The sequence below is a fragment of the Ochotona curzoniae genome, unplaced genomic scaffold (assembly GCF_017591425.1).
Source record: "Ochotona curzoniae isolate NIBS_2020 unplaced genomic scaffold, NIBS_Ocur_1.0 contig_46, whole genome shotgun sequence".
NCBI lineage: Eukaryota > Metazoa > Chordata > Mammalia > Lagomorpha > Ochotonidae > Ochotona > Ochotona curzoniae.
The window spans coordinates 818527-845170 of NW_024466340.1; the positions used below are offsets into that span (position 1 = coordinate 818527).

At 41.4% G+C, this 26644-nt stretch overlaps 1 protein-coding gene across 4 annotated transcripts in view; it reads left to right on the plus strand.

Annotated features, from left to right (window-relative positions):
• Positions 1–26644, plus strand: part of TAOK3 (TAO kinase 3) — a 154276-nt gene that overhangs the window by 68654 nt on the left and 58978 nt on the right. For 3 of the 4 annotated variants that reach the window (XM_040986914.1, XM_040986913.1, XM_040986912.1), the window contains exons 3-10: positions 605–802; positions 7749–7820; positions 8124–8225; positions 12353–12398; positions 13224–13320; positions 15685–15798; positions 17388–17479; positions 24459–24552. In XM_040986914.1, the coding sequence (XP_040842848.1) occupies positions 683–802; positions 7749–7820; positions 8124–8225; positions 12353–12398; positions 13224–13320; positions 15685–15798; positions 17388–17479; positions 24459–24552 (737 nt within the window). In that variant the 5' untranslated portion in view covers positions 605–682. Of the gene's footprint in view, positions 1–604; positions 803–7748; positions 7821–8123; positions 8226–12352; positions 12399–13223; positions 13321–15684; positions 15799–17387; positions 17480–24458; positions 24553–26644 lie in introns of those variants that run through there. The other variant, XM_040986915.1, reaches the window with a different exon arrangement.

Genomic DNA, 26644 nt, shown 5'->3' on the forward strand with positions numbered 1-26644 from the left:
CACAGTAAAACCAGTAGCTGGGACCTCTACCTAACTCTCCTGCACAGGTGACAGGGGTCCAATCACCTGAGTCACCATGCTGTCTCTTAATGTCTGCATCATGAGAAGCGGGAAACAGGAGTCAGAGGTGGGTTTTGAACCCAGGCACCCTATGTGGTTGTCTACATCAGCATCGTTAAGTGCCAGACGAATGCCCACCCGTGCAGAGCTACTTTCCAGCATGGCTTTGTCATTTGCCATTCCTACCAGCTGTATGGGAGAGTTCTGATTTCGCCACAACTCTCCCCCGCCCCCCGCAATACTTCTTACCTGACTGAATCTAACCTTCCTATTCACTATAACATGATATCTTGCTGTGACTTTAATTTTAATTTCTCCAATAACTGAGGAGTTTGACCATATTTTCATTGGTTAATGGTTATTTGCTTATCTTTCTTTTTAAAGAAATGGATATTCAGATCCTTTGCCTAATTTTTATTTAGTATGTCTTTTTTTGTGAAATTAGAAGACCAGTAAATAGACTTTTAAGTTCAACTTCTACTTGCATTGCCGGGAAACAAAACATGCTAGAAATAATTGGTTGGAAAACCTTACTTTTCTGTAGGTACTGAAGCTCCACCAAAGCTTCTGTCGATGAGAGGGAAAGCCTTCCAGAAGCAGGGTGCTTGCAGCGTTGGTCACCATGCCTAAAGCGGCCCCCAAGGACCCAGAGATTGCGGACCTGTTCTACAAGGATGATCCCGAAGAACTCTTTATCGGTTTGCATGAAATTGGACATGGAAGTTTTGGAGCAGTTTATTTTGTAAGTACCTAAAGAGAGTTATTTGGATAAGTCAGAAAGTGTGAATTTACATTTACTATGCATTGATAGAACTTGTAAAATACTCTTGATTTTAGTGGTTTTTTTTTTTTTCCGACAAATTAAATGCTGTTTACGCTAGAGACAAAATGGTCATTCCTTGATGAAAAGCCAGTTCTAGAACTTTAGGCCTTTTCCTTTTGTTTGTTTTTTGTTTTTTAAAGATTTATTTACCTTTATAGGAGAGGCAAATTTACAGAGGGAAGTGCTGATTCACTCCCCAGATGGCCACAGTGATTGGAGCTAAGCCGATCAAAGCCAGGAGCCTCTTTTTTTCTTCCTCCTTCCCTCCTTCCCTCCCTCCCTCCTTCCTTCCTTTCCTCGTTTCTTTTCTTTCCTTGTTTCTTTCTTTCTTTCTTTGTCTTAAGATTTATTTATTTTTATTGCAAAATCAGATATACAGAGAGAAGGAGAGACAAAGAGGAACATCTTCTATCCGATGATTCACTCCCCAAGTGGCCGTAAATGGACAGAGCGAAGCCAGAGGGCCAGAGTCTCCTGCCGATCTCCCACATGGGTGCAGGGGTCCCAAGGCTTTGGGCCGCCCTCAACTGCTTTCCCAGGCCACAAGCAGGGAACTGGATGGGAAGTGGGGCTGCTGAGGTTAGAACTGGCTTCCATATGGGATCCTTGCGCATACAAGGCAAAGACTTTAGCCGTTGGGCTACTGCGCTGGGTCCCAGGAGCCTCTTTCAGGTCTCGCATGTGACAACAGGGTCTCAAGGCTTTGGGCCGTCCTCCACTGTTTCCCAAGCCACAAACAGGGAGCTGGAAGGGAAGTGGAACAGCCAGGATATGAACTGGCACCCATATAGGATACTGGCACTTGCAGATGAAGGATTAGCCAATGAGCCATTACGCCAGCCCCACTTCGGGGGTTTTTCAAGTCAGTGGTGTCTCTAGCAGCTGACTGCTGTCAGAGAACTGCAATAAAGTTATAAGCTTGAGGTTGAGCTCTATATGCCAAGTTCGTTCCCGCCTCAAGACATAGCAAAGATGAGAATGCAATATGCGATTTTCTAGGTTGGGGGCCATCTATTAATATATGTTTGCATTGTCAAGAAACAGAAAAGTGTCACAAAAAAGACTTAGTTTTCTACCAAAAATATGACAACCCCCTCACTTAGAAAACTCTGAGCATAGTATCCTCGTCCCTGTCTAACTCCTGTACATCCTGGATCTCATCTGAAGTGCCACGGGATAACCTTCACTATGCAGCCTCCGCTACAAAATCAGAACTTGACTGTAAGATCTCAAAGCATGCTGTGCTGGAACTTTCAGCTGCGTCTCCAGCATGGGTTTCCTCTGCTCTCTTCCTTGTACCTCCTTGTCTGTGCTCAGCATGCCCGCCTTGCTCTCTCTCTCTCTCTCTCTCTCTCTCTCTCTCTCTCTCTTCTGTCATCCACTGGTTTTCCATGGCTCCTGACCGTCTGATTTTCTACATGACACTCTCTTGTTAGTGGCCACCATCATATTATAACAATTTAACCTGCCACCTGGACCCAGTTTGAGTCCCGACTGCTCTGTTTCCAACCCAGTGTCATGACAGTATGCCTAAAGAATCAGTGGAAGATGGCCCATGTGCTTAGGGCCCTGCCTCTCGGGAGGAGATGTGGATAAAGCGCCTGCTTCAATCTGCTTTGTTCTTGCCTTCTGGGGAGTGAATCAGCTATGTAAGATCTCCCTCAAGATCTCTCTCTGTGTCTCCCCCGTCTCTGGAACTCTGCCTTTCAAATAAATAAATCTTAATTTTTAAAAAGTGACCTATAATTTGCATGCAATAAAAACATACCTGTTGTAAGAATACATTTTCACAAATTTTGACAAATGAATACAGCCATGCTACTCTTTCAAAATATAGTTCAATTCTGTTACCCACAACATTCTCCTTTATTCTATTTTAGGCATACACTCTCATTGCCAATCCTAGGAAAACACTTCATTGTTTTCATGAAAGAGTATTTAAAATGATGAATATATCATACATGAAAAAGTACTATAACACACTCACTTATCTACATTAATATATAATTATTTAAAGTTATTATGTAAAAAAATAAGTCCTCATTTGAAAACACCAGCCAGACTAAGAAATAAAATCTTTCCTGTACCCCGGGAGGAAGCCCCTCTTATGTCCTTGGCCCCGACAGCCACCCACAGCCCTGAAGGGACATCTCCCCTGCTCTTCGTGGTGGTTATTGTCTCACTTTGCTTTATGTTTAATCCACTTTATTTTGCATCTCTAAATAATGTAATTCGATTTTGCCCAGCTTTGAAGTTTTAGAAATAGAAACGTTTTGTATGTATTCATTTGTGACTTATTTGTTTTGCTCAAAGATACAACATTCTTCAGTTATTTATTTTTCCCTCTCTAGTACTTTATAACTAATCCATCACAGCCTCTCTTCCTCAGAGTTAGAGGGCGGTTCCAACCTCTATTTGACTCCTCTTTCTTAAAAAGTTGCCAAACCTTTACAAAGTTCTAATGTTTCGGAATGACTACAAAAAACCAAGCATTCTTTGAACCTTAACTAACAAGCCATTTGTGAAAGGGGGAACTTGAGACCTACCTTGCAGAAGACCTAGTGAGTTATTTGCTTTCAGGGCCAAATCTGTTTATTGTGTAGTGTGTGCCTATTGAACATGAGGAGTATTTCATCTACAGTTGAGCACAATATCGTGTTTACAGTAGGTATTAGGCATCTTTTGTTGCTAATGATGGACTAAAGAAATCTTAGGAACCCATGGGGCTTTGATACTGAAATGATATACTCCTTAACTCTTCCTTGCCTGTAGGCGAAAGTGAATAGTACAAGCCTCTGTTTTGTCCAGAAGACATTTAAAAACAGAGTCAACTGACACTTTAATGTAAAATTCACAAAAATGTTTAATCGTTTATCTACACTGGTACCATGGGTAGCACCTTAAAAATGAGTTTCCCCACAAATCCCAGTAATGTTTTTATTTATTTATTTAATTTTATGTATGTTTATTGGAAAGGCAGATCTACAGAGAGAAAGATCTTCCCTCTGCTGGTTCACTCCCCAGGTAGCCTCACAGCTGGAGCTGAGCCAATCCAAAGCCAGGAGCCAGGAGCTTCTTCTGAGTCTCCCATGCAGGTGCAGGGTACCAAGGCTTCACTGTTGTTCTTTATGTTTTGAACCTCTACCACTCTTAATATACTCTTCCCAGTGTTACTGGTGCCATTAGAACCAAAAAAGATTAAGTCATCTTTTATCTGACTGACTACACTAACCCACTTTAGTCTCACCTCAATGACCATGAAATAAGTGTGAGCTGATCACATCCGCTTGCTACTAGAAAGTCGTTCGAGCTGAACCCCACATCTTTTCCACAAGTAGCACACAAGATAAACATCAGCAGGAAGCTGGTAACGGGTACACTGATGACATGAACCCAGACACCTGCCACGGGACACAGGCATTCCGAGTGACAGCTGAATCACTGCACCAAGGACCAACTGGAAATATAGTTTTTGTTTCAGGGTGGTTCTGATTCTAAATAAGTTTCATAAGCAATTAGATCATAATACTGCATGATTCCACTGGGACAGGCTTTCTCTTTGCTTTTTATAATGGTTAAGAATTGGGTTTGTATTCATCTTTTAAAAAAAAACTTGTTTTTTTTAATTGTTTATTTTCTAAATCTTTTCTAGACTCCTTACACTTCCCAGTTGACTAAAGACTTATGTCCCAAATAACTATTTTTGTTCTCGGCCTTTTATCCTTTACTGTAATACTGAATTAATATTAATTTTTCTTTCTTGTTATCATCTAGGCACAGTGGGTTTTTTTTTAAGATTTATTTTATTTTCATTACTAAGTCAGATATACAGATAGAAGGAGAGACGGAGAGGAAGATCTTCCATTTGATGATTCATTCCTCAAGTGAGCGCAATAGCCGGTGCTGTGCCGATCTGGAGCCAGAAGCCAGGAACTTCCTCTAGGTCTCCCACACGGGTGCAGGATCCCAAGGCTTTGGCCCATCCTCGACTGCCTTCCCAGGCCACAGGCAGGGAGCTAGACGGGAAGTGGAGTCGCCAGGACCAGAACCGGCGCCCACATGGGATTCTGGTGTGTTCAAGGCGAGGACTTTAGCCGCTATGACACGGTGCTGGGTCCTAGCTACAATCTTAATATTAAAGGTTAAAAGCCAGAAGCACATGAGATATTTTCTTTTTGATAAATGTCAGTCATTCCTTCTAAATAAATGAAATTTTGTCTTAAATTTTCTTTGAAGAGTCCTTTGAAAATTATAGTTAGTAGGTACTTTGTTTCTATAATAGATTATATTATCTGATACATTAAAATATTTTTTTAGTGTGTGTCCATTTTCTCTGCATTCTAATATTCTTTAAGAATCTAGGGCTGGGGCCCAGCGGCGTGGCCTAGCAGCTAGAAGTCCTCACCTTGAACGCGCCAGGATCCCATATGAACATCAGTTCTAATCCCGGCTGCTCCAATTCCCATCCAGCTCCCTGCTTGTGGCCTGGGAAAGCAGTTGAGGATGGCCCAAGGCCTTGGGACCCTGTTTCCGCATGGGGGAGACCCGGAGGAAGTTCCTGGCTCCTGGCTCCGGATCAGTACAGCACTGGCTGTTGCGGTCACTTGGGGAGTGAATCAATCAATGGAAGATTTTTTTTCTCTCTCTCTTTTCCTCTCTCTATATATCTGACTTTGTAATAAAAAATAAATAAATCTTTTTAAAAAATCTAGGGCTGAATTCTTTCCATGTCAGTAAATCATCATTTATTGTTTGAATTCAGCTGTTTTTTTAAATATCATAAGCCATTATTACATACTTGAACACTTTCTTTAGTTACATTTAAGAAATTTATTATGAATTTTTAAATTGCCATAGTATTATTGGTTCATGGTAATAATAACATCATATAACTAGAATGGTTTACTTTTGTTTTGAAAGATTTGTCTTTATTTGAAACACAAAGTCAGAGAGAAGAGACAGGAAAAGGGGTCTTCCATCCACTTATTCATTGTTGAATGGCCATGATGGTCAAAGCTGGGCTGATCCAAAGCCAGAAGCCAGGAGCTTCTTCTGGGTATCCCATGTTGAAGCAAGATCCCAAGGACTTGGGTCATCCTTCATTGCTTTCCCAGGTCATAAGCAGGGAGCTGAGTGGGAAGCAGAGCGGCTGAGACACAAATGGGCACCCATAGGAGAAGTGGGTGCTACAGGAATAGGCTTAGCTTTCTGTGCCACCTCACTGGAGCCCAGAATAGTTTACTTTCATTAGGAGTGTGACACTGATACAGAACTTTGTTTTTAAAAGAAAATCAGGGGCCTGGCGCGTTAGCCCAGTGGCTAAAGTCCTTGCCTTGTACGCCCCTGGATCCCATATGGGTACTAGTTCTAATCTAGACTGCCTCACTTCCAATCCAGCTTCCTGCTTGTGGCCTGTGAAAGCAGTCAAGGACGGCCCAAAGCCTTGGGACCCTGCATCCGTGTGGGAGACCTGGAGGAAGCTCCTAGCTCCTGGCTTAAGCACAGCTCAGCTCAGTTCTGGCTGTTGCAGCTACTTGGGGAATGAATCATCGAACAGAAGATTTTCCTTCTCTGTCTCTCCTCCTCTCTGTATAAGTGATTTTCCAATAAAAATAGATTTTTAAAAAATAATAAAACAAATAGAGAGAGAAAGAAAACCAGGAGCCTTTATTGTAGTGTAGTGGATTAGGGCACTGACTAAGACGCTGGCATCCCATGTAGCTATTGGTTCAAGTCCTAGCTGTTCTACTTCTGGTCTGCTCTCTGTTAATCTGCCTGGGCCCGTGCTCCAATGTGGTGGGCCTGGCTGAAGAAGCTCTTTGTTCCTAGCTGCCAGCTTGTCCAGATACAGCCATTTGCGCAGTGAGCCAGTGGATGGTGCATAGATTTCCCTCCTTCTCTCCCCTGCACCTTTTCTGTCTTAGTAACTTTTATTGGCTTAGAGTTTTCTGAAAGTTTTGGAAATTAATATTAAATCACAAAATAAATTGAAAAGAAAAAAACAGTATTTTCACATATACTTTCAATGAATTATTATATTTTAGAGTAGGAAGAAGACAAATAGAGATAATTATGAGACAGGCTACCCCTTACAGATTAAAAAATACACACACATACAGACACATACACATAGACTGAGTGAGTGCATGCATCAGCCATAGACGGTATCCATGTAACCCTGAGCCTCAAAGCCCTTCTCAGGCCTACTCTTCCCTTCTGCTGTGCTATTAAATTCAGCATCTACTAGGCACAGGTAACTATTTCAATTTCAGTTAAGTCAAATTAGAATCAATTTTCCATTTCACTTTCTCCGGCGTACTAGTCACATTGCACTTGCTGCCCTGTGCAATGATGTTGTAGTGTACCAGCAGCTAGCAGTGTCCAAGGGTTTTCACTGATCTGTGTTTTGGTCTTCATTCTTTTGTAGTTTTTGTAAATATATATACTATCCACATTATTGCCATGTGCAAAACTAAAATCATTCTATATGACTTAGTTTTGGTCATTATTTTATTTCTTCGCATACAACTTTTATTTGTAAATGATAATTTTGACTTATCAGAGATAATTAACTAATCCTTCATTCCATTAATGAACACTCTACATGGTGATGCCAGTAAGACTATCTTTTTTTATGTTTGATTATTCAATCCCAATCATTTCTATATTATGATCTTTGCATGTATACAGAGAGGGATAGAGCAACGCGGCCGTGGAAATGTGTAGTTGGGCTATCAAAGTCAGTATGCTCTAACTATGATGCTGAAACATGAGTTTGTTACTTTCAAAGCCTGATTAAATATTAAAGACAAACAGGCTGAAGTAGTAGTGATTGTTCTTATTTTTCCTCTACCCTTTGACACAGGCCACAAATGCTCACACTAATGAGGTGGTGGCAGTCAAGAAAATGTCCTACAGCGGGAAGCAGACACATGAGGTGAGTGAAAAAGACTGATCCACGCACGTGAATAGGAAACTAACACGCAGCCTGTGAATGCTGCTTCATGATCTTTTCCTCACCTTTTTGACAGACTTGTCCATGTGTATGTGTAATAGTTCTAATTGGCAACAGTGTTTATGTGTACCCAGACTAAAGATATAAAACAAGTTGAAATAGCTTTTTGATTGACGAAATGTCTATTTTTTCCATTGAAATAATAGAATCATACGTAGGTTTACTTTAACAATAAAACACTATTTTCCATTCAAAATTAAAATCTTTCTCTTCTGATTTCCATAGAAATGGCAAGACATTCTTAAGGAGGTTAAGTTTTTACGACAGCTGAAGCATCCTAACACCATTGAGTACAAAGGTTGTTACTTGAAAGAACATACTGCCTGGGTAAGTCAAAGGACATGTTGTAATTCTTTTGTCTTTTCTGTTAATTTTTAAAAAATATTTATTTATTTTTATTGAAAAGGCAGATTTACAGAGACAAGGAGAAACACAGAAATATCCTCCATCCCCTGGTCCATTCCCCAAGTGCCCCCAATGGCCATAGCTGGCTGATTTGAAGCCAGGAACCTGCTCCAGGTCTCCCTTGCAGGTGTAAGGTTCCAAGGCTTTGGGCCACCTGACACTACCTTCCCAGGTCACAAGCAGGGAGCTGGATGGGAAGTAGAGCAGCCGGGACATGAACCAGCATCCACATGAGGACCCAGTACATGCAAGGCAAAGAACCTAGAACTAGGCAGGATATTTTATATTAATTTTTTTTCTATTTTATCTTTTTAAAAATATTTATTTATTTATTATTGGAAAGTCAGATATACAGAGAGGAGGAGAGATAGAGAGGAAGATCTTTTGTCCAAGTGACCGCCACAGCCGGAGCTGGGCCAATCCAAAGCCAGGAGCCCAGAGCTTCTTCCAGGTCTCCCATGTTGGTGCAGGGTCCCGAGGCCTTGGGCCATCCTTGACTGCTTTCCCACGCCACAGGCAAGGAGCTGGATGGGCAGTGGGGCCTCTGGAATTAGAACCAGTGCCCATATGGGATCCTGGCACATGCAAGACAAGGACTTTAGGCGCTAGGCTACCATGCCAGGCCTATCTGTTTTATCTTTTAAAAATGATCTGTTTGATCTGTGTAATTACAGGTCTAGTTTCAGTCCCATTTGACTATTGTTTTTAGTAGTTAACGTTTGTTAACCCTCAGTGTTATATGGTATGTCTACAAGTATGATACGTGTTCTCACGTGGTATTTGAGATGGGTTGTGACATTCAGCGACTAGAAATTCCATTATCTCCTAATCCATTTTATCCAAAACTTGAAACTATGCTTGGTATTATCATCACCATGTAATTTTTATAAAACAGGACCTATCATATGATTAAAATGAAACAGTCTTTTGTTCAACTTTCTCTTCTTGGTGTATTTTTACATGATTGTGTTTCTGTTTTGGGGTTGGCATATTAGGCACAATTCAGAGCAGAAAACTTATAATTTACAGTTATGTTTTAACAGATTATACATTCCAATCTAGTGTTCAATTTAATTGTCATTTATTGGGCACGTACCATGTACCAAGTCCATTTGTGTATGTGATCTTTAGTTAGGAATTAGAAAATCTGTTCCCTGATTATTGGACAGTGTACTTAGATATTTCTGTTCAGGAAATTTTTTTTAAGATTTATTTTTATTGGAAATGTAGATTTACAGAGAAAAGGATAGACAGAAAGATCTTCTATCCACTGGTTCACTCCTCAAAGGGTCACAAAAGCTGCAGTTCAGCTGATCCAAAACCAGGAGCCAGGACTGTTTCTGATCCAGCTCCTTCCTTATGGCCTGGAAGGGCAGTGAAGAATGGCCCAAGTGCTGGGACCCTGCACCCATGTGGAGATCCTGCAGAAGTCCCTGGCTCCTGGCTTTAGATCAGCTGAGCTCCAGCAAGTGTGGCCATTGGAGGAGTAAACCAGCAAATGGAAGATCTCTCTCTCTCTCTCTCTCTCTCTCCTTATTGTAAATCAGCCTTTCAAAAAATAAATAAATAAATAAATAAACTTTTAAAAACACACACAAAGCCAGGAACCTGGAGCTAGGAGCCAATACCTTCTTCTGGTTTCCCACATGACCGAAGGTCACAGGCTTTGGGTCATCCTCCACTGCTTTCCCCAGCCTTAAGAAGGGACTGGATCAGAAGGGGAGGAGCCAGAGTGAGAACCAGCATTGTTACTGGATGCCAGCACTTGTAGATGAGGATTAGCCAGTTGAGCCATTGTGCCAGTGCCCTAGACAACTTTTTAAAGATATCTACGCTTCCTGCTTTGATTTTGAATAAAGAAAATTAATCAGAGAGCATCGTATGTGGAAATCATTTTTTCTCTGGCCATCTAAGCTGACTTGAAAGAGTCAAGAAAGTGTTTTCAAGCAGGCAAAATAAATGTTACAAAATCCAAGCACTACATCTCATGTGTTGGAGTCCTCAGACAATCCTAGGATTGTTACTGAAGCCAGTTGACTCAGATTCCGTGTAGTGCTGGTAAGCACGGTTGCCTGGTTTTTGTCGACAGACTAATTAGAAGGCGCCTTTAAGAGCTCAGCTGTTGGAGACAGGTACACACACTGGCACGAGGCCAGTCTGACTCATGACAACCCTAGGAGAAAGCTAAAACGTGGATCAGTAAGTTGAAGTCAAGGTCGCTGGCACTGCTTATTGCCAGGAGCAAGCCACCAGTTCAGGTACCCTGAATTTTTTAACATGTAATCTTTTTTTAAAAATCCTTTTTATTATTTTATTATTTTCATTTTTATTTGCAAGAGATTTTACAGAGAGCGGAGACACAGAAAGAGAGGTCCTCCATCTTCTGGTTCACTTCACAAATGATCATAATGGCTGGAGTGGGGCTGACGCATAGCCACAAGTTTCTTGTGGGTCTCCCACATGAGTGCAGGGTCCAAAGGACTTATGCCATTCTCTGCTGCTTTTCTAGGTCGTAAGCAGGGATTTGGGTAAGAAGTGAAGTAGCTGGGATATTTACCTAAGTACACCACGATGCTATTCCCTAACATATAATCTTAAAAAAATACAACTATAAACGTATCCATTCCATTCAGTTATAAAGTTGAATATTCATATGTTGTTTAAGAAATTTACATATGGTTTAGCCCAGTGCGTTAGCCTGGCAACAACTTCTTACCTTGAACATGCCAAGATCCCATATGAGCGCCAATTCTAATCCTGGCAGCCCCACTTCCCATCCAGCTCCTTGCTTGTGGCCTGGGAAAGCAGTCGAGGATGGCTCAAAGCCTTGGGACCCTGTACCCGTGCATGGGAGACCTGGAGGAGGTTCCTGGTTCCTGGCTTCAGATCAGTTCAGCACCGGCCGTTGCTGTCACTTGGGGAGTGAATCATCAGACAGAAAATCTTTCTGTCTTTCTCTCCTTTTCTCTGTACATCTGGCTTTGCAATAAGAATAAATACATCTTTTTAAAAAAACAATACATTTACATATGTTCAGTAACACCTTCTTAAATCAGAAAACCATGCGACATAATTTAGTAATGTCTCCATCAAAATTGATTGAACAGGGCCCGGCCCATTGTAGTAGCCTAGTGGCTAAATCCTCGCCTTGGGTGCACTGAGATCCCAAATATGCGCCAGTGTTCGTATCCTGGCTGCTCCTCTTCGCTTCCAGCTCCCTGGCTGTGGCCTGGGAAAGCAGTCCGGGACAGCCAGAAACCTAATATGCGTTTTTTCCTTAGAACTTTTTAAATTTGTCAAATAAGGAATTCACAACTGGTTTTATTTTACTAGTATTTCTCACTATAGCTTTTATTAGCTTATACATTTGACTCTAAGCTAAAAAGATGTACCTTAAGTGCAACCTAGCCACCTTAAATCTTTTTAAAAAATATATCATGGATATTGGTAATTGAATAAATTATCAATCTCAGCTTGAGCATTTTCAATGAGTTTTTCCTTAATCCATCACCTTGTAGTCTCAGATAACAAAAGCTGAAAAGATTAAAAGTACAAAGATCAGGCCCGGCAAGGTGGCGCAAGTGGTTAAGGTCCTCGCCTTGCACGCCCGGGATCCCATGTGGGCACCGGTTCTATCCCAGCAGCCCCACTTCCCTTCCAGCTCCCTGCCTGTGGCCTGGGAAAGCAGTCGAGGACGGCCCAAAGCTTTGGGACCCTGTACCTGCGTGGGAGACCCGGAAGAGGCTCCTGGCTTCGGATCGGCATAGCATCGGCCCGTTGTGCTCACTTGGGGAGTGAATCGTCGGACCGAGGATCTTCCTCTCTGTCTCTCTTCTCTGTATATCCGCCTTTCCAATAAACAAAATAATAAAAATAAATCTTTAAAAGTACAAAGATCAATTAGTGCCGCCAGACCAAAATGGGATAGATTTAGGTGTGTCAGAATACCGATTTTCCTGGCATTCTTGGTTTTTGGTATGTATGCTGGTGTGTTGCCTCAATTTCTGGTTCCCCCTCATTATTCCTATTATCATTTTAATCTGTTACAGTTGGTGATGGAGTACTGCTTAGGCTCAGCCTCTGATTTGCTAGAAGGTAAGAACAAAAGCACTCCACCTTCCTCTCTGTTTTGCCCTCATCTGTGTGTTCTGTGCTCCAGTGTCAAAGGGCAGAGCTGGTGACCTGGCCGTCAGAGTGGTGCAGGTCAAGCTGGGCTCACTGGGTCTCTGTTCTGTCCCTGAGGGCGTCTGGCTCCTGTTGTGTAGTTCATGGCCATCCACAGCAGGTGCAGCTACGGTGTTGGGCTGGTAGGACACAACCTCAGTGACAGAAAGGGTCGTGTCTATGTAGACGCGTGAAAGACAGGGAAAGGTCAGCACATTATATGGATGTTTAACCCTCTGCTGCCAGTGCACTTATAACCCAAAGCTCTCTTAGAGATTTCATGTTTCAATGTCTCCTTGCTCTCTGAATAGAAATTGCTTACTAGCTGCTTTCACCAATAATGAAAACTGTTAGTTACAAGAAATAAGAGATGGCTTTGTGGCAGAGGGTCCTGTGTCCTAGGTCGCTCCAGGCATTTAAAACAATAGAAGAAACCAACGAACCTGGGCCTGGCAAGTGGGACTTGGTGGTGGGAGGGGGCTCTAATTCAGAAATTACAAACAAATTAATAATTAATACTGAAGCTTTCCTTGTTTTGCATGGAAGTGTTCATTCAGTGGAGTTCCCTGTTACCTGATTATTTACTGCTGCTTAATGAAAAAATATAGAATCTTAATGTGTACAATAAATGTGTTCCCACATTGACATATAAGAAAGTATATCACTCAGTCTGGTATGACTGCACAAGATAAATTTTAAAAGAAAAAGGAATGATGCTCATGATTTACTCTGGACTTTTTCCCCATCCTGTCCCAGTTCATAAGAAACCACTCCAGGAAGTGGAGATTGCTGCCATCACCCACGGGGCCTTGCAGGGGCTGGCCTACCTGCATTCTCACGCGCTGATTCACAGGTACGAGCAGATTAGCCGGGTTTTCTTTTCAGTCACAAGCTGTCCCAGGAATCCTGAGAACTAGTGCATGCTCCGATTGTTAGGATGCTTCAGCACGTCCGGGAAGTAGATGGGATGCTGGTGCCTGTAAGGTGCAAAGTTGCAGGGACTTTGTCTCTTGGTCTGCCATGTATCCACAGACCTCCAACATCTCTGATCTATTGTCCAAACTGGGTGTAACCAGAACATTTGAAGAAAGGCCAAGAAATTATTTGATACCATGACAAAAAGGAAAAAAAAAAGAAATCATCTTCCTTGTATTTTATTTTTTAGTTGAGTTTCTTTATTTTTAATTGCAAATAGCGAGTTAATCCTATATGAATATATGTTATCTCACCATTTCCGATTTTTGCATTTTTATAATCCATACAGATACTCAGGAAGGTATTATTTTTATTTTGGGAGATGAAGAGGCAGGGGCTCAGAAAGTTTTAAATAATTTGTTGCCTGAAGTCTCATAGCACTTAAGTAAAAAAGTAAGGATTGAAACTCAGATTTCCTGATTTTCAACCCAGGTTTTTCTCTACCTGGTTTTTTTTTTTTTTTTTTTTCAGCCATAATCCCAATGTCCTCCTATAACCACCTTCCTTCCACTGATATCTTCTAAAGAAAGGCGTTGTTTCCAATCTTTCCTTCTTTCCAGAAAGGGTTTTGAGCAGTTCCTTGAAGGAATGGTGGGAGAAATAGTGGAAAATTCAGTAGATACACAGGGTCCATGATGACTCTCAAACAACAACAAAAAAAAAACACTTAGCATTTATCAGGAAGAAGTGAAACCATTAGATCACAGGTTCCCCTTTTGCTTCTGTGTTAGTCATCGCCAAGTCGCCATCAGCAGTTCTGCAAAAAGCAGAACTTCCCCGACACGGGCAGGCGGCAGTCCTGCCAGGGACTCAACCTGTTTGGAAGGGTAGAGAAGGGACCTAAGCATGTCTGATAAATACTGATTAAATCCGTTCACCATGTCTGTGGATTTGACAACTTTTTGAAAAATGAATCTCTTTGGTGCCAACATGTTATTACTTGAATACCTTACGATGCCTTTGCCTGTTTCTTTTGAAAAGTCTTGGTTTTGCTTTTCTGGTGTCTCTGTTACCTCCACCTGCACTTGAACTTGCTGTTTTAAATTACGATTTTTTTTTAGTACACAGTAGCTAGAAAGACAAAACTTTAAAGAGTGTATTTTTAAATTTAAAAATATTTACCGTGTCTTAGACTCTTATTATTTTGATCTAAAAGACAATTCAATCTTTTAATGAAATAGAGAAAACGTTTTTCTGTTGCAAAGACAATAAACAATCCTTTTTTTTTAGTTCTCTGTGCCAATGCCCAATGTCATCATGAGGAAGGAAACAGAATTTTCAAGGGAAGTCTTTATAAAAGTTACTTTGAAAACATTTGAAGCTTGTCATTTTTAACTTGACACTGATTTTCTTCATTGTCTCTTATCTTTCCATGGCCCATCGATTTATACTTCTTAATTCCTAGTACTCATTTTACCTCATGCCTATTTTTTTTAAAAAAAACTAGAGTACATCCACTTCTTGTCATTCTAAATTTTCATGCTGAATAATTAATTTTTAAAAATCATCTTTATAAACTTCTGCTGCATCAAACATCTAATAGCTTAAGTAGTAACCACTTGTGATTCTTTGTGGAAATACAGTACGAATGCAATTTCCTAACCCCTAATCCTTGTTTGTTTTGATCTTTCAGGGTCTTCTTTTTACCGTACAGTGTTATTATAAAAATAACACCTTCTATGTAATATGTACCCTCCCATGCCTTAGAATTGCAGTTACAATTAAAGGCAGAGAGAAAGGGTCCCAGGCAAGAAATAAAAGGTATGTGTGTAGCTGAGGTGTTTTCAGAGGTAGACCCTAGAGCCATTGCAGGTTTGTTTAGTCTATAAAAATGTCACAGAGTTTGGAAACCAACAAACAAAAAGGCAGTTACCAAATGGTACCAGTTTTCCTAGGATGTGAAAAGCTGTCAGTGACTAGATTCAGCATATTTAAGAATATCATTTTGTAAATACAGCAGCTGTATGTTTCCCTGTCTGCCATGTCTGCCTTTTTTTCTCATTCTATTCCCTCCCTTCCAGAGCAAGTTCTACTTTTAAGTAATTACCCTAACTTCCATGTAAGCACACTGAGGAATCAGGGCTCCCTTACAACATGTAGTAATTACTAAATCTCCTTCTGGCTAAAAATACATTGTTATTATTGTTTTAAAAATAACTGTGTGTTATTAATTGCATGCTCTGACCTATTCCATAATCAAAATTTTAAATTAATTTTCTAAACCTCTTTTTTTTTTGAACAGGGATATTAAAGCAGGAAATATTCTCCTGACAGAGCCAGGTCAGGTGAAACTAGCTGATTTTGGATCTGCCTCAATGGCTTCTCCTGCCAATTCCTTCGTGGGCACCCCTTACTGGTACGTAGGATTAGTAAGTTGTACAGAATTTTTAAATGTTCATGCATAAGCAAGATGAACTCATGGCATTGGTTCTGGTTTTTTTTTTTTTTTTTTTTTGGTTGTTATTGAGAGTTATTCATCCCTTTTTCAGGCCTTTTTTTTTTTTTCCCCAGATTTTAGAATTAACTGCTTTAATTTGTTTGGAAGACAGAGGGAAAGAGAGCTAGCCCCTATATACAGGATCACCCTCCACATGCCTGCAACAATAAAGGTTGGGCTAGGCTGAAACCAGGCGCCTAGAACTCAGTCCAGGTCGCTCACATGGGTAGCAAGGAACCAAATACTTGAGCCATCACCTGCTGTCTTGCAGGGTACACATTAGCAAAGGAAGCTGGGCTCTGACGCAGAGGTGGGACCGGAACCCAGGCACTCTGAGACTTGGTGCCGACCTCTCAAATAACATCTTAACCTCTGTCCCAAACACCCACCACTTTTATGTGTTCTTTCTTTTTTTTTTTTTTTCAGTATCTCACCCACTGAGATTTCATTTGAGAAAATAGAAACTCAATAGCAAACAGAGAAACACGGCAACTTGGTCTAAACCTTCGGTGACTTCAGGTTGTTCTGATAGCATTGATGTCACTGGGCGAAAACTGAGCAGGATTATCAACTCCCTAGCCAAGCTCAGGTCTGAGGTTTCCTTTGAACTTCTCTCTGGAGGCAGTGCCCAGGAAGGACACAGCAGCTGCTTCAGCTCTCCCTGCCCTGCCAGCAAGCACAAACATTCCCTTTCAGTGAGAGGAATCAGGGTTCCTGTGTTCGCTGCGTTCTCTGATACTTCACCTGGCTTGTCATTCTGACCAAGTGTGTTTTTTTCTTTTTTTTTTTTCTGCCCTGCTTTATTCCAGATTCTTTTCTTTCTTTTGTAGATAAGTTAGAATTTCACTAAACCTTAGAGAATGGTTTATATCCCTGGAGAATGACTTACCTACTTAAAAAAAAAAAATCAGCTCCTACTGGAATTTTTTTTCCATCATCATGAAATACCATTTGCTGAACAACTACATAGGCTCCACATAGAGCACATTTCTATTCAAAACATTTAAAACTCACTGGGTCCCTGCTTTCCTAAGAAAAATGCCTATGTACAAAGGAATACCTGTTAACCATAGCCCAGGTTGTTTATATGCTTTTGTAAGTTAAAGAATCATTGGAATAGCTGATTAGATTGCTTTATGTTTTTGCAGTGTGAAGTATTTCCCATGTTGTTTAAGGTAGCTTACTAATTTGTGTGTCACACATATTCATCTTTCATATGTATCTTTTAGAGCTTCTAGAATGTACTGCATTATATAATTGAAGAAACTTAGACAGATTAAGCCGATCAAGCTGTTAGTAAAAGACAAAACCAAGATTTGTAGTAAGAAATAAAGAACTTGCTGTTCCTTCTTATTCATGGAATATACTTATATTCTGGATATTATGTTTCTCCATTATTTGTATAAAAACCTAGAATACTTGTAACAGCAGCTGTTTCCTTGAGTCATGTTTTTAGGGGGACTTGGTTTTGAAGTTGCAACTTGAGTTTGGTGTAATATGTTTGGTAGGATGGCTCCAGAGGTGATCTTGGCTATGGATGAAGGACAGTATGATGGAAAAGTTGATATTTGGTCACTTGGGATCACCTGTATTGAATTGGGTAAGTAGGTCATAGCATCAAGTTATGCTAGAGAGGATAGACTCTGCAGTCAGCTAACGCTAAGTTCTAATTTTCCAATTCTGCCATTTCTTAGTTGCGTGACTTGGGTCATATTAGTTGAACTGCCTGTGAAACTTGCCTAATGAAATTCTCTGTGTTGAGGGGATTGACTGAATTCAATGAAAATGTGGTTTTAATGTGCTTATTATATCTTACACATGGTATATGTTCCACAAATGTTAGTCATTAACAGAACAGTCTCGGGAAGTATGATATTTCATTAAAATTTTTAATCTATGTTTTAACATCTCTTTAAAATTAGGAGCTGGACTGGGTGTTTGGTGTGGTGGCTAAGACTGCTGAGGAAAATTTGGAAACGATCATCACACCCACTTTTCCTTAACCCTTGATCCTTCCTACTCTGATCAACTATGTAAACATCATCTTAAATAATGATAATGATAATAGTAAAGACTGCTTAGGATATCTGCATCCCATATTAGAGTGCCTGGGATTGAATCCCAGCTTCACTCCTAATTCTGGTTTCCTGCTAATGCACACCCTGAGAGGTAGCAGGTTGATGGCTCAATGATTGAGTCCTTGCCACTCATGTAGGGGACCCAGATGGAGCTTTGGGCTCCTGGCATTGGGCCGGTACAGCCTCAACTGTTTGGAACATTTTGCATTTTGGGGCTGAATTACTAAACGTGACTGCTTGCTCTCTCTCTCTCTCTCTCTCTCTCTCTGCCCTTTAAATTAAACAAGTAAATAAAAAACACAACAAGGAAGCAACTTGATAACTGTGGTGAATAAGGATGTATTACATACTTGAAATTGTTAATAGGCCCTAAGTGTTCCCCTTTTTGTAAAGATTTATTTTATTTTATTTTTATTGGAAAGTCAGATATATAGAGAAGGAGAGACAGAGGAAGATCTTCCATCCATTGATGCACTCCCAAAGTGGCTATAATGGTCAGAGCTGAGCTGAGCTGAAGCAAGGATCGTGAGTGCAGTTCCAAGACTTTGAGCCATCCTCAGCTGCTTTCCCAGGCCACAAGCAGGGAGCTGGATGGGAAGCAGAACTGCTGGGATTAGAACCTGCGTCCATATGGGATCCCAGTGCGTTCAAGAAGAGAACTTTAACCACTAAGCTACTGTGCCACGCCCAACCCTAATTTTTCTTATACACAAAACGAACAAACAAAAACAGTGAATAGTGGGTGTATTAATTGTGATAATTACTTCACAATGTATTCGAATAGGAAAACATCACATTGTGCGTCTTAAACATATACAAGTTTTATTTCTCAAAAGCCAGCCAACCAAATGAAGAGTAAATATTTTTAAAAATAAGTATCTTATAGGTAGCAGCATCTTGTTACTGACAGCATACAATGGTGCTGTGTTTTAGAGGCAAAGAACTATAGGAGTAGATACTCAGTATTCGCAAAATAAAATTGCTGCTTGGGACACTTAACTCTTCAGCAATTGTTTAAAAATTATTCTATCAGTAATGTAATAAATCATATATACACCTCATTGACAGCTTTACCATACAACTCCATCTATCTTGAATTAATTTTGTTAACGGACCTGTTTTAAAAAAGCATTTTTATATGAAAGAAGATTAAACTGTTCATATACACCTTATAGTGGTGTATCTGATAGTGATAGTGGTATATTGTGGATAGTACCTGAATAACATATTGTCCTCATATTGTCCTGCTCCTATTGGCATCTCTCTCGTATGGTAGAATTGTATTGGGCAGGTTTTTTTTTTTTTTTAATACTCTGCTGCAGTGCTTGAAATAGCTACTTAAGTAAGAAAGCAATTTTTAGTTGGCTCACAGTTTTGGAAGACCACAGTTAAAGGTCACGAGAGGCCTGTTGGTTGGCGCTTTAGTGATGGCATTCTTGGTGGCAGAAGTCTGAGCTAGTGCAGAGCATCACATGGTAAGCCATGTATTGTACATGCACCAGTGTATTTTCTCACGAAGCCCCAGCATTCACTCACAAGGGTTCCACTCTATGATCCAGTGGAATAAAGGCAGGTCCCAAAGACCATGTCTCCAAACCACCACATTGGGTTCAGTTCCCACCCCTTTGTTTTATCAACTTACTGCTTTGGGATAACTTCATGAATTCAACCTGTAGCAGAGGAAATATATTTTGAACATTTTATAAATTGAATTGCTGAGGTTACGTCACATAATAGGATGATCTTCCTGACACTTGTCTCTCATTCCTGAAGATCACACTCTAGAGCTCCTACGTGATGAAGAATTTTAGTAGAAATTATGTTTTGCACGCCTGGTGTGGTAGCCTAGATGCTAAAGCCCTCATCTTGTACATGCTGGGATCTCAAATTGGCGCTGGTTCGTGACCTAGTGGTCCCACTTCACATCCAGCTCCCTGCCTGTGACTTGGGAGAGCAGTAAAGGATGGCGCAGGGCCTTGGGACCCTACACCCACATCAGAGACCCAGAAGAAGCTCCAGGCTCCTGGCTTCAGTTTGCCTCAGCTCTGGCCATTGCAGCCACTTGGGTAGTGAATCAGCAGATGAAAGATGTCTCTCTCTCTCTCTCTCTCCTCCTCTGTATATCTGACTTTCCAGTAAAAATAAATAAATCTTTTTTAAAAAGAAATTATGTTTTGCTGAATTGATCTTCATTGAAAGAACTAGTTGAATACATGAATGTTGTGAAACCTCCTGGATATTTAAACTGACTAGTGATCGGATAAACATTTTTAAAGGTTACTTCAAGAGAAGTTAACGTTTACATTCTTATATTTAAACCAGGACATTTTGTTAGATCCCGCAAATCATCCCTTAATATTACAGGGGGATTGAGTGTGTTTGGAGCAAAGTCTCCAGGGAAAAATCAAAACTAAGTGGTGTTATGTATTTTATCTGCCTAGAGTTTCTGCCTTTTACATTAGCCACTCCTTGTTTAATAAATGATCCTGGGCTAGCTGTTGCAAAGATGGGGTTATATTTAGTTTTCAAAAGCTTTTTTTTTTCTTTATTCTTTATTCATTTTGAAATACTAGAAAACTCTATTGTTAGATGCATACAGTTATTCAAGAGGCACTGTGGGTCTATAAAAAGATCATAGGTCTAGGGGTCATAGAATTGGGGTGAAATCCTACATTAATATCTCACTGTGTGACTCAGTGTCAGTATTTAGCCTAGCTCAGCCTTGGTTTCTCAGTTGTAAAATTGGAGGAATACCAGCTCCCACTGCACGGCAACTTGGGGAGTGAAATCAGTGGATGGAAGATCTTCCTTTCTGTCTCTCCTTCTCTCTGTGTATCTGTCTTTCCAGTAAAAATAAATCTTTTTTTTCAAAATTGGAGGAATAAAAGCTTTTTTGCCCATTCTTGTAGGAATTATGAATAATGGGGTAGTATGCCTATTAGTACCTGACATACAGTAGAAACTCGATAAATGCTGGCAGTTATTATTATCATGATTATTATTATCAACCATATTTGTTCTTAAGAAACTTTTGACTTTCCAGGAGGTATTTATCTAAAGATAAGATATTTATAAAATTAATGCTAAAATGAAAATTTTATTTAAAATTAAATCTGATTGGTTGCCAAGATTTAACCAGTTAAAATTTGGGGAATGAGAGAGGGGACATAGGAATTTGACCTAGCAGTTAAGCTGCCATTTAGGGGGCCCAGCATGATAGCTTAGTGACTTAAGTTCTTGCCTTACATCACTCAGGATCCCATGTGGGCACCAGTTCATGTCTCAGCTGATCCACTTCACATTCAGCTGCCTGCCTGTGGCCTGGGAAAGCAGTTGAGGCATGGCCCAAAGCTGTGTGGGAGACCTGGAAGAGGCGCCTGGCTTCTGGCTTCAGATCAGCTCAGCTCTGGCCATTGTGACCACTTGAGGAGTAAACCAGCTGATGGGAGATCTTTCTCCCTATTGCTGCGTCTCTCTATATATCCACCTTTGCAATTAAAAAAAAAAGATGTCATATTCCATATTGGGATGTCCGAATTTGAGTCCCAGCTCCAACTCCCAATCCTAGCTTCCTGAGGGGCAGGAGTTAATGGCTCAAGTAGTTGGTCCCTGTTACCCATGTGGAATCGAATTCCCACATTCCCTGAGCTCAACCATTGTAGACATTTTTTAAGTGAACCAACAAATGGAAGCTCTCTGTGTCTCTTCTTGCCTCTCTCTAACAACAACAACGATAATAATAATAGCAAACAAAAGAAAAAAGAAAGACTAAAGTCCAGACATAACACGGTATGGGTGGAGGACTCTTAGCTGATTTCTTCCAGTGAAGTAAAAGATGGCCGGAGAAAGAGAGGAACACGGTTGCTTCTGGGAATGAAGCTGTGGAAAGCAGCCTGGGCCGTGTGGATGAAGGAGCAGGAAGCATGTGGTCCCAGGACTGACGAGAAAACAAGGGGTTTAGAGGATGAGGCTTGTCGATATCCTGTGATGTTAGTCTCTGCCTGGTGTCTGCACAGTATACTATGGAAGGGTCAGCACAGAGCAGCAGTAGAATTACAGACTTTCCCATTCCAGACAGGGCACTGACCATTTAGGGGAAACTGTGAGAGCCTCCTCCGAAGCCTCGTGGCAGCTAAGTGCAGTTGTCTTGGTTATACGCTGCCCATGACTCTAAGTTCTCTTAAATACTGTCCGTTGTGGATTTAGTTCAATTTTTTTAACTACTCTGGCTTTTCGCAAATTCTTACTCCAATGAATGAAGAAGTTTATCATATAATTCTATCCTTAGCTCTTGTTCTCTCACTTACAGCTGCAAAGAGTAAGCCCATGTTGCAATTTTAGTAAGTTTTTACTCAAAAATAAAGATGTTGTCATAAACTGAAAATCAAATTATGAAGTAGAAAGTGAGACTACATTAAAAATTCTGTTAGAGTGATTAGATAATTATCATTCTGTAGAATGAGATGATAATTTGTCTTTGGCACCAGGATAATTAATAAGTAACATACATTTTTTTAAGGGTTTGTTTTTATTGGAAAGTCAGATATACAGAGAGGAAGATCTTCTGTCCACTGATTCACTCCCCAAATGGCTGCAGTAGCCAGAGCTGTGCCTATCTGAAATCAGAAGCCATGAGCATCTTCTGGGTCTCCTATGCAGGTGCAGGGTCCCAAGGCTTTGGGGCGTCCTTGACTACTTTCCAAGGCCACAAGCAGGGAGCTGGATAGGACATGAGGCCACCAGGACACAAACTGGCACCCAAATGGGATCCCAGCACGTGCAAGGGGAGGACTTCAGCCGTTAGCCTACCACTATGGGCCTGCATAAAATTTCTAAAATATTTTATTTATTTCTAATTGGCAAGTCAGAGCTACAGAGAAAGATCTGCCATACACTGGTTCACTGCTCAAGTGGCCGCAAGGCTGGAGCTGAGCCAACGCAAAGCCGAGGGCCTGGAGCCCCTTCCAGGTCTCCCATGCTGGTACAAGATCCCAAGGCTTTTGGGCCATCCTCTACTGCTTTCCCAGGCCACAAGCAGGGAGCTGGATGGTAAGTGGGGCAGCCAGGAGATGTGAACTGGCGCCCATATGGGATCCCGGCACGTTTAAGGCAAGGACTTTAGCCACTAGGCTACCATGTCGGGCCTGGTTTCTTTTTTTAAATAATTTTCTATTGTTATTGTTTCCATGATAGAACGTGTTGGAATAGTGATTCTCCATCCTCCTTCTCCGTTCTCCCACCTCCACCATTTTCCCCCATACTATTACTGTAGTCCTTTAGCAGCAGCCACAAGACTGATGTTCTTCTGTCTAGGTATACCATAGCACTGTGGGTATAGACAGTGGTAGGAAATCTAGTATTATATTGTCATGGTGCATTTAGCAGTTTCATTGGGAGTCCTCCTTCTACTCAGGAGTAGATGCATATTGCAGCGTATCCTCACCTCCCAATATTATGCGGTTCATCTGTGAGAACATATGTATGTACATGATTACCTATGTGTCTGTTTGTTTTGTATTTTGCATGACTGTTGCCTTATAAAGAACATATGATATTTGTCTTTTTGAGTTTGTTTCATTTCACTTTGTAATTTCTTCTCAAAAAGAAAAGCATATGTTTATGTAAGTACAATATGTCAAATGAACCAAGGGAGCACTATAGGACTTCCGATGGAATGGTCATTTATTCCACTGTGTGGAGTAAACCCTCTAGTAATAAATATCTGGGGCCAGCATTATGACGTAGTGGGTAAAGCTGCTGCCCACAACCCCACTATCCCAACAGGGTGCCAATATGTATTCTGAGTGCTCCACTTCTGATCCACCTCCCTGCTAATCTCCTGGGAAAAGTAGTGGAACGTGGCTCAAATGTTTGGACCCCTACTACACTCAGGGGGGAGCTGGCAGAAACTCCTAGCTTCTGACTTCTGCCTTTGGCTCAGTCCTGGCTGTCGTGGCCATCTGGGGAGTAAGCCAGAGGATAGAGTGATCTCTCTCTCTCATTTTATGTGTAAGGCACAGAGACAAAGTAGGAGAGATCTGCCACCTGCTGATTCACTTCCGGGCTGAGCCAAGAACTCAGTCCTGGTCTCTGATGTGGGCGACAGTGACCCAAGTACTTGCGCCATCACTTGCTGCCCTCCAGGATGGCCACTGGCGAGAGGCTGGAATCCAAGGTGGAAGCCAGTGTTGAATTAGGCATTCAGAGAAAGGATGCAGGTGTTGTGAGGGACACCTTCTCTGTGGTGCCAAACACCTGCCCCTGCATGTCACTCTGTTAAAATGGCTTCTGTTAGATGCTTTACTCATGTACATTCAGTGACCAACAGTTTCTTCTGAACAGCTATCCTGAACTGACCTTAGAAACTAAAATAAACGGGCTAAGTGGCATGATAATGTCAACGAGCTTTTGACTTAGCAGCAAAGCTTTGCTCACAATTCTTCATTTCAATATCTGATTTCTCTTAAGAACTACATCATGATGTTTTTTTCTTTCTTTTAGCTGAACGGAAGCCCCCACTTTTCAACATGAACGCAATGAGTGCCTTATATCACATCGCCCAGAACGACTCCCCAACGCTACAGTCTAGTGAATGGTAAGACTCTGCTGCCACTTTAAATCTCTAAGATTTACCAAATATATTTCACACTTCTGTTAAATTACATGTTAAATATCTGAATGAGAAGCATTTCGTTTTTCCATTGTGTGTCACAGTGAGTCCTACGGATGCCTCCTAAGCTGTCTTTGTGGGTTAGCAGACACATCACAGGGTTGAATTTCTATTTGCCCTCTCCATGGCTTACATTGTGTGGGGTTTTTTTTTAAGTATTTTTTTTAAAGATTTATTTATTTATTGGAAAGTCAGAAATACAGAGAAAAAGAGTGACAGAGAGGAAGATCTTCTGTCTGATGATTCACTCCCCAAGTGAGCGCAACGGCTGATGCTATGCTGATCCGAAGTCAGGATCCAGGAACTTCTTCCGGGTATCCCACATGGGTGCAGGATCCCAAAGCCTTGGGTCGTCCTCAACTGCTTTCCCAGGCCACAAAAAGGGAGCTGGATGGGAAGCGGGGCCACTGGGATTAGAACCGGTGCCCATATAGGATCCTGGCGCGTTCAAAGTGAGGACTTTGGCCGCCAAGCCACACCGCTGGGCCCTTCAGTATTTTTTTTTTTTTTAAGGCAGATTAAAAAGAGAGAGTAGGGAGACAGAAAGGTCTTCTAACCTCTGGTTCATACCCGAAATGGCCACAAAAGTTTGAGCTGAACAGATTCAAAGCCAGGAGGCAGAAGTTTCTTCTGGGTCCCCCACATAGGTGAAGTGGCCTCAGGGACTTGAGCCGTTCTCCACTGATTTCCAAGGCCATAAGCAAGGTATCTGAATCCAAAGTGGAGCAGGGGCCCAGTGCAATAATCTAGTTGTTAAAATCCTCACTTTGCTTGTGTTGGGATCTTCTGCTATGGGGCCTGGTTCGTGTCGCAGCTGCTCTACTTGCATCCAGCTCCCTGCTTGTGGCTTAGGAAAGCAGTTGACGACAGTCCACAGGGTGCTTGGGACCCTGCACCCACATGAGAGACACATAACAAGCTACCTACACCTACATGGGAGACATGTACCAAGCTCCTGGCTCCCGGCTTCAGATCTGCTTAGCTCTGGCCAGTGCGGCCACTTGGGGAGTGAACCAGTGGTCACGAGATCTTTCTCTCTGTATATACTTCTCTCTTGTGTATCTACTTTTCCAATAAAAATAAATAATTCTTTTAAGTGGAGCAGCAGGACATGAACATGCACCCATATGGGTTGCCAGCATCACAGGTTAAGGATCGGCCATACTAGCCCTGTACTGTGTGTTCTGCATGTGTGTCATAGCTGAAGTCCCACTGAGAGCATGTACACATGTAGGATGTGCTGTCCTAAGCATCCTGTGTGAACACCTTAGCTCTTGTCACGTCTCAGCGGAGATAAAGCACCTTCTCTGGTGTCATGGTTTTCCATTGATCAGTTGCTTTATCTATCTATCTATCTATCTATCTATCTATCTATCTATCTAGTTGTTTGTTTTAGTATTAGTGTATGTGAGCATGTTCAGGAGAGATTGTTGAAATAAGTTCCCAGTTCCTGCTTTGGGTGATTTTGACCCAACTCAGCCCTGACCAGTTTGGACACTTGGGGAGTAAAACAGCAAATGGGAGTGTTCTCTCCGACCTGCTCTCTCTCTTCCCTCTCCTCTTTTACCTGTGGCTTAAATAAATGTATAAAATTTTAAAAATTACTTTTATTGAAATAGAATATATTTTATTATTTGTTTAGAAAATGGGTTTTGGGTTTTCTTTTTCTTTTTGGCTGAAAACAGTGACATTTTTGTAATTATTTGGCTGCAAGAGTTATGGGAAAATGGGCAATTGTAAAGAATGAACAAGGGGCCAGCCAGCACAACGGCTCAACTGGCTCATGCTCCACCTCCAAGAACTGCATCCCATACGTGTGCCAGTGTGTGTCCCAGCTGTTCCACTTCCCATCCAGCTCCGTGCTTGTGGCCTGGGAAAGCAGTCAAGGACGGCCCAAAGCCTTGGGATCCTGCATTCACATGGGAGACGCGTAACAAGCTCCTGGCTCCTGGCTCCAGATCTGCTTAGCTCTGGCTCCAGATCTGTTTCCCATGAACTTTTAAGTCCCTTCATAAGT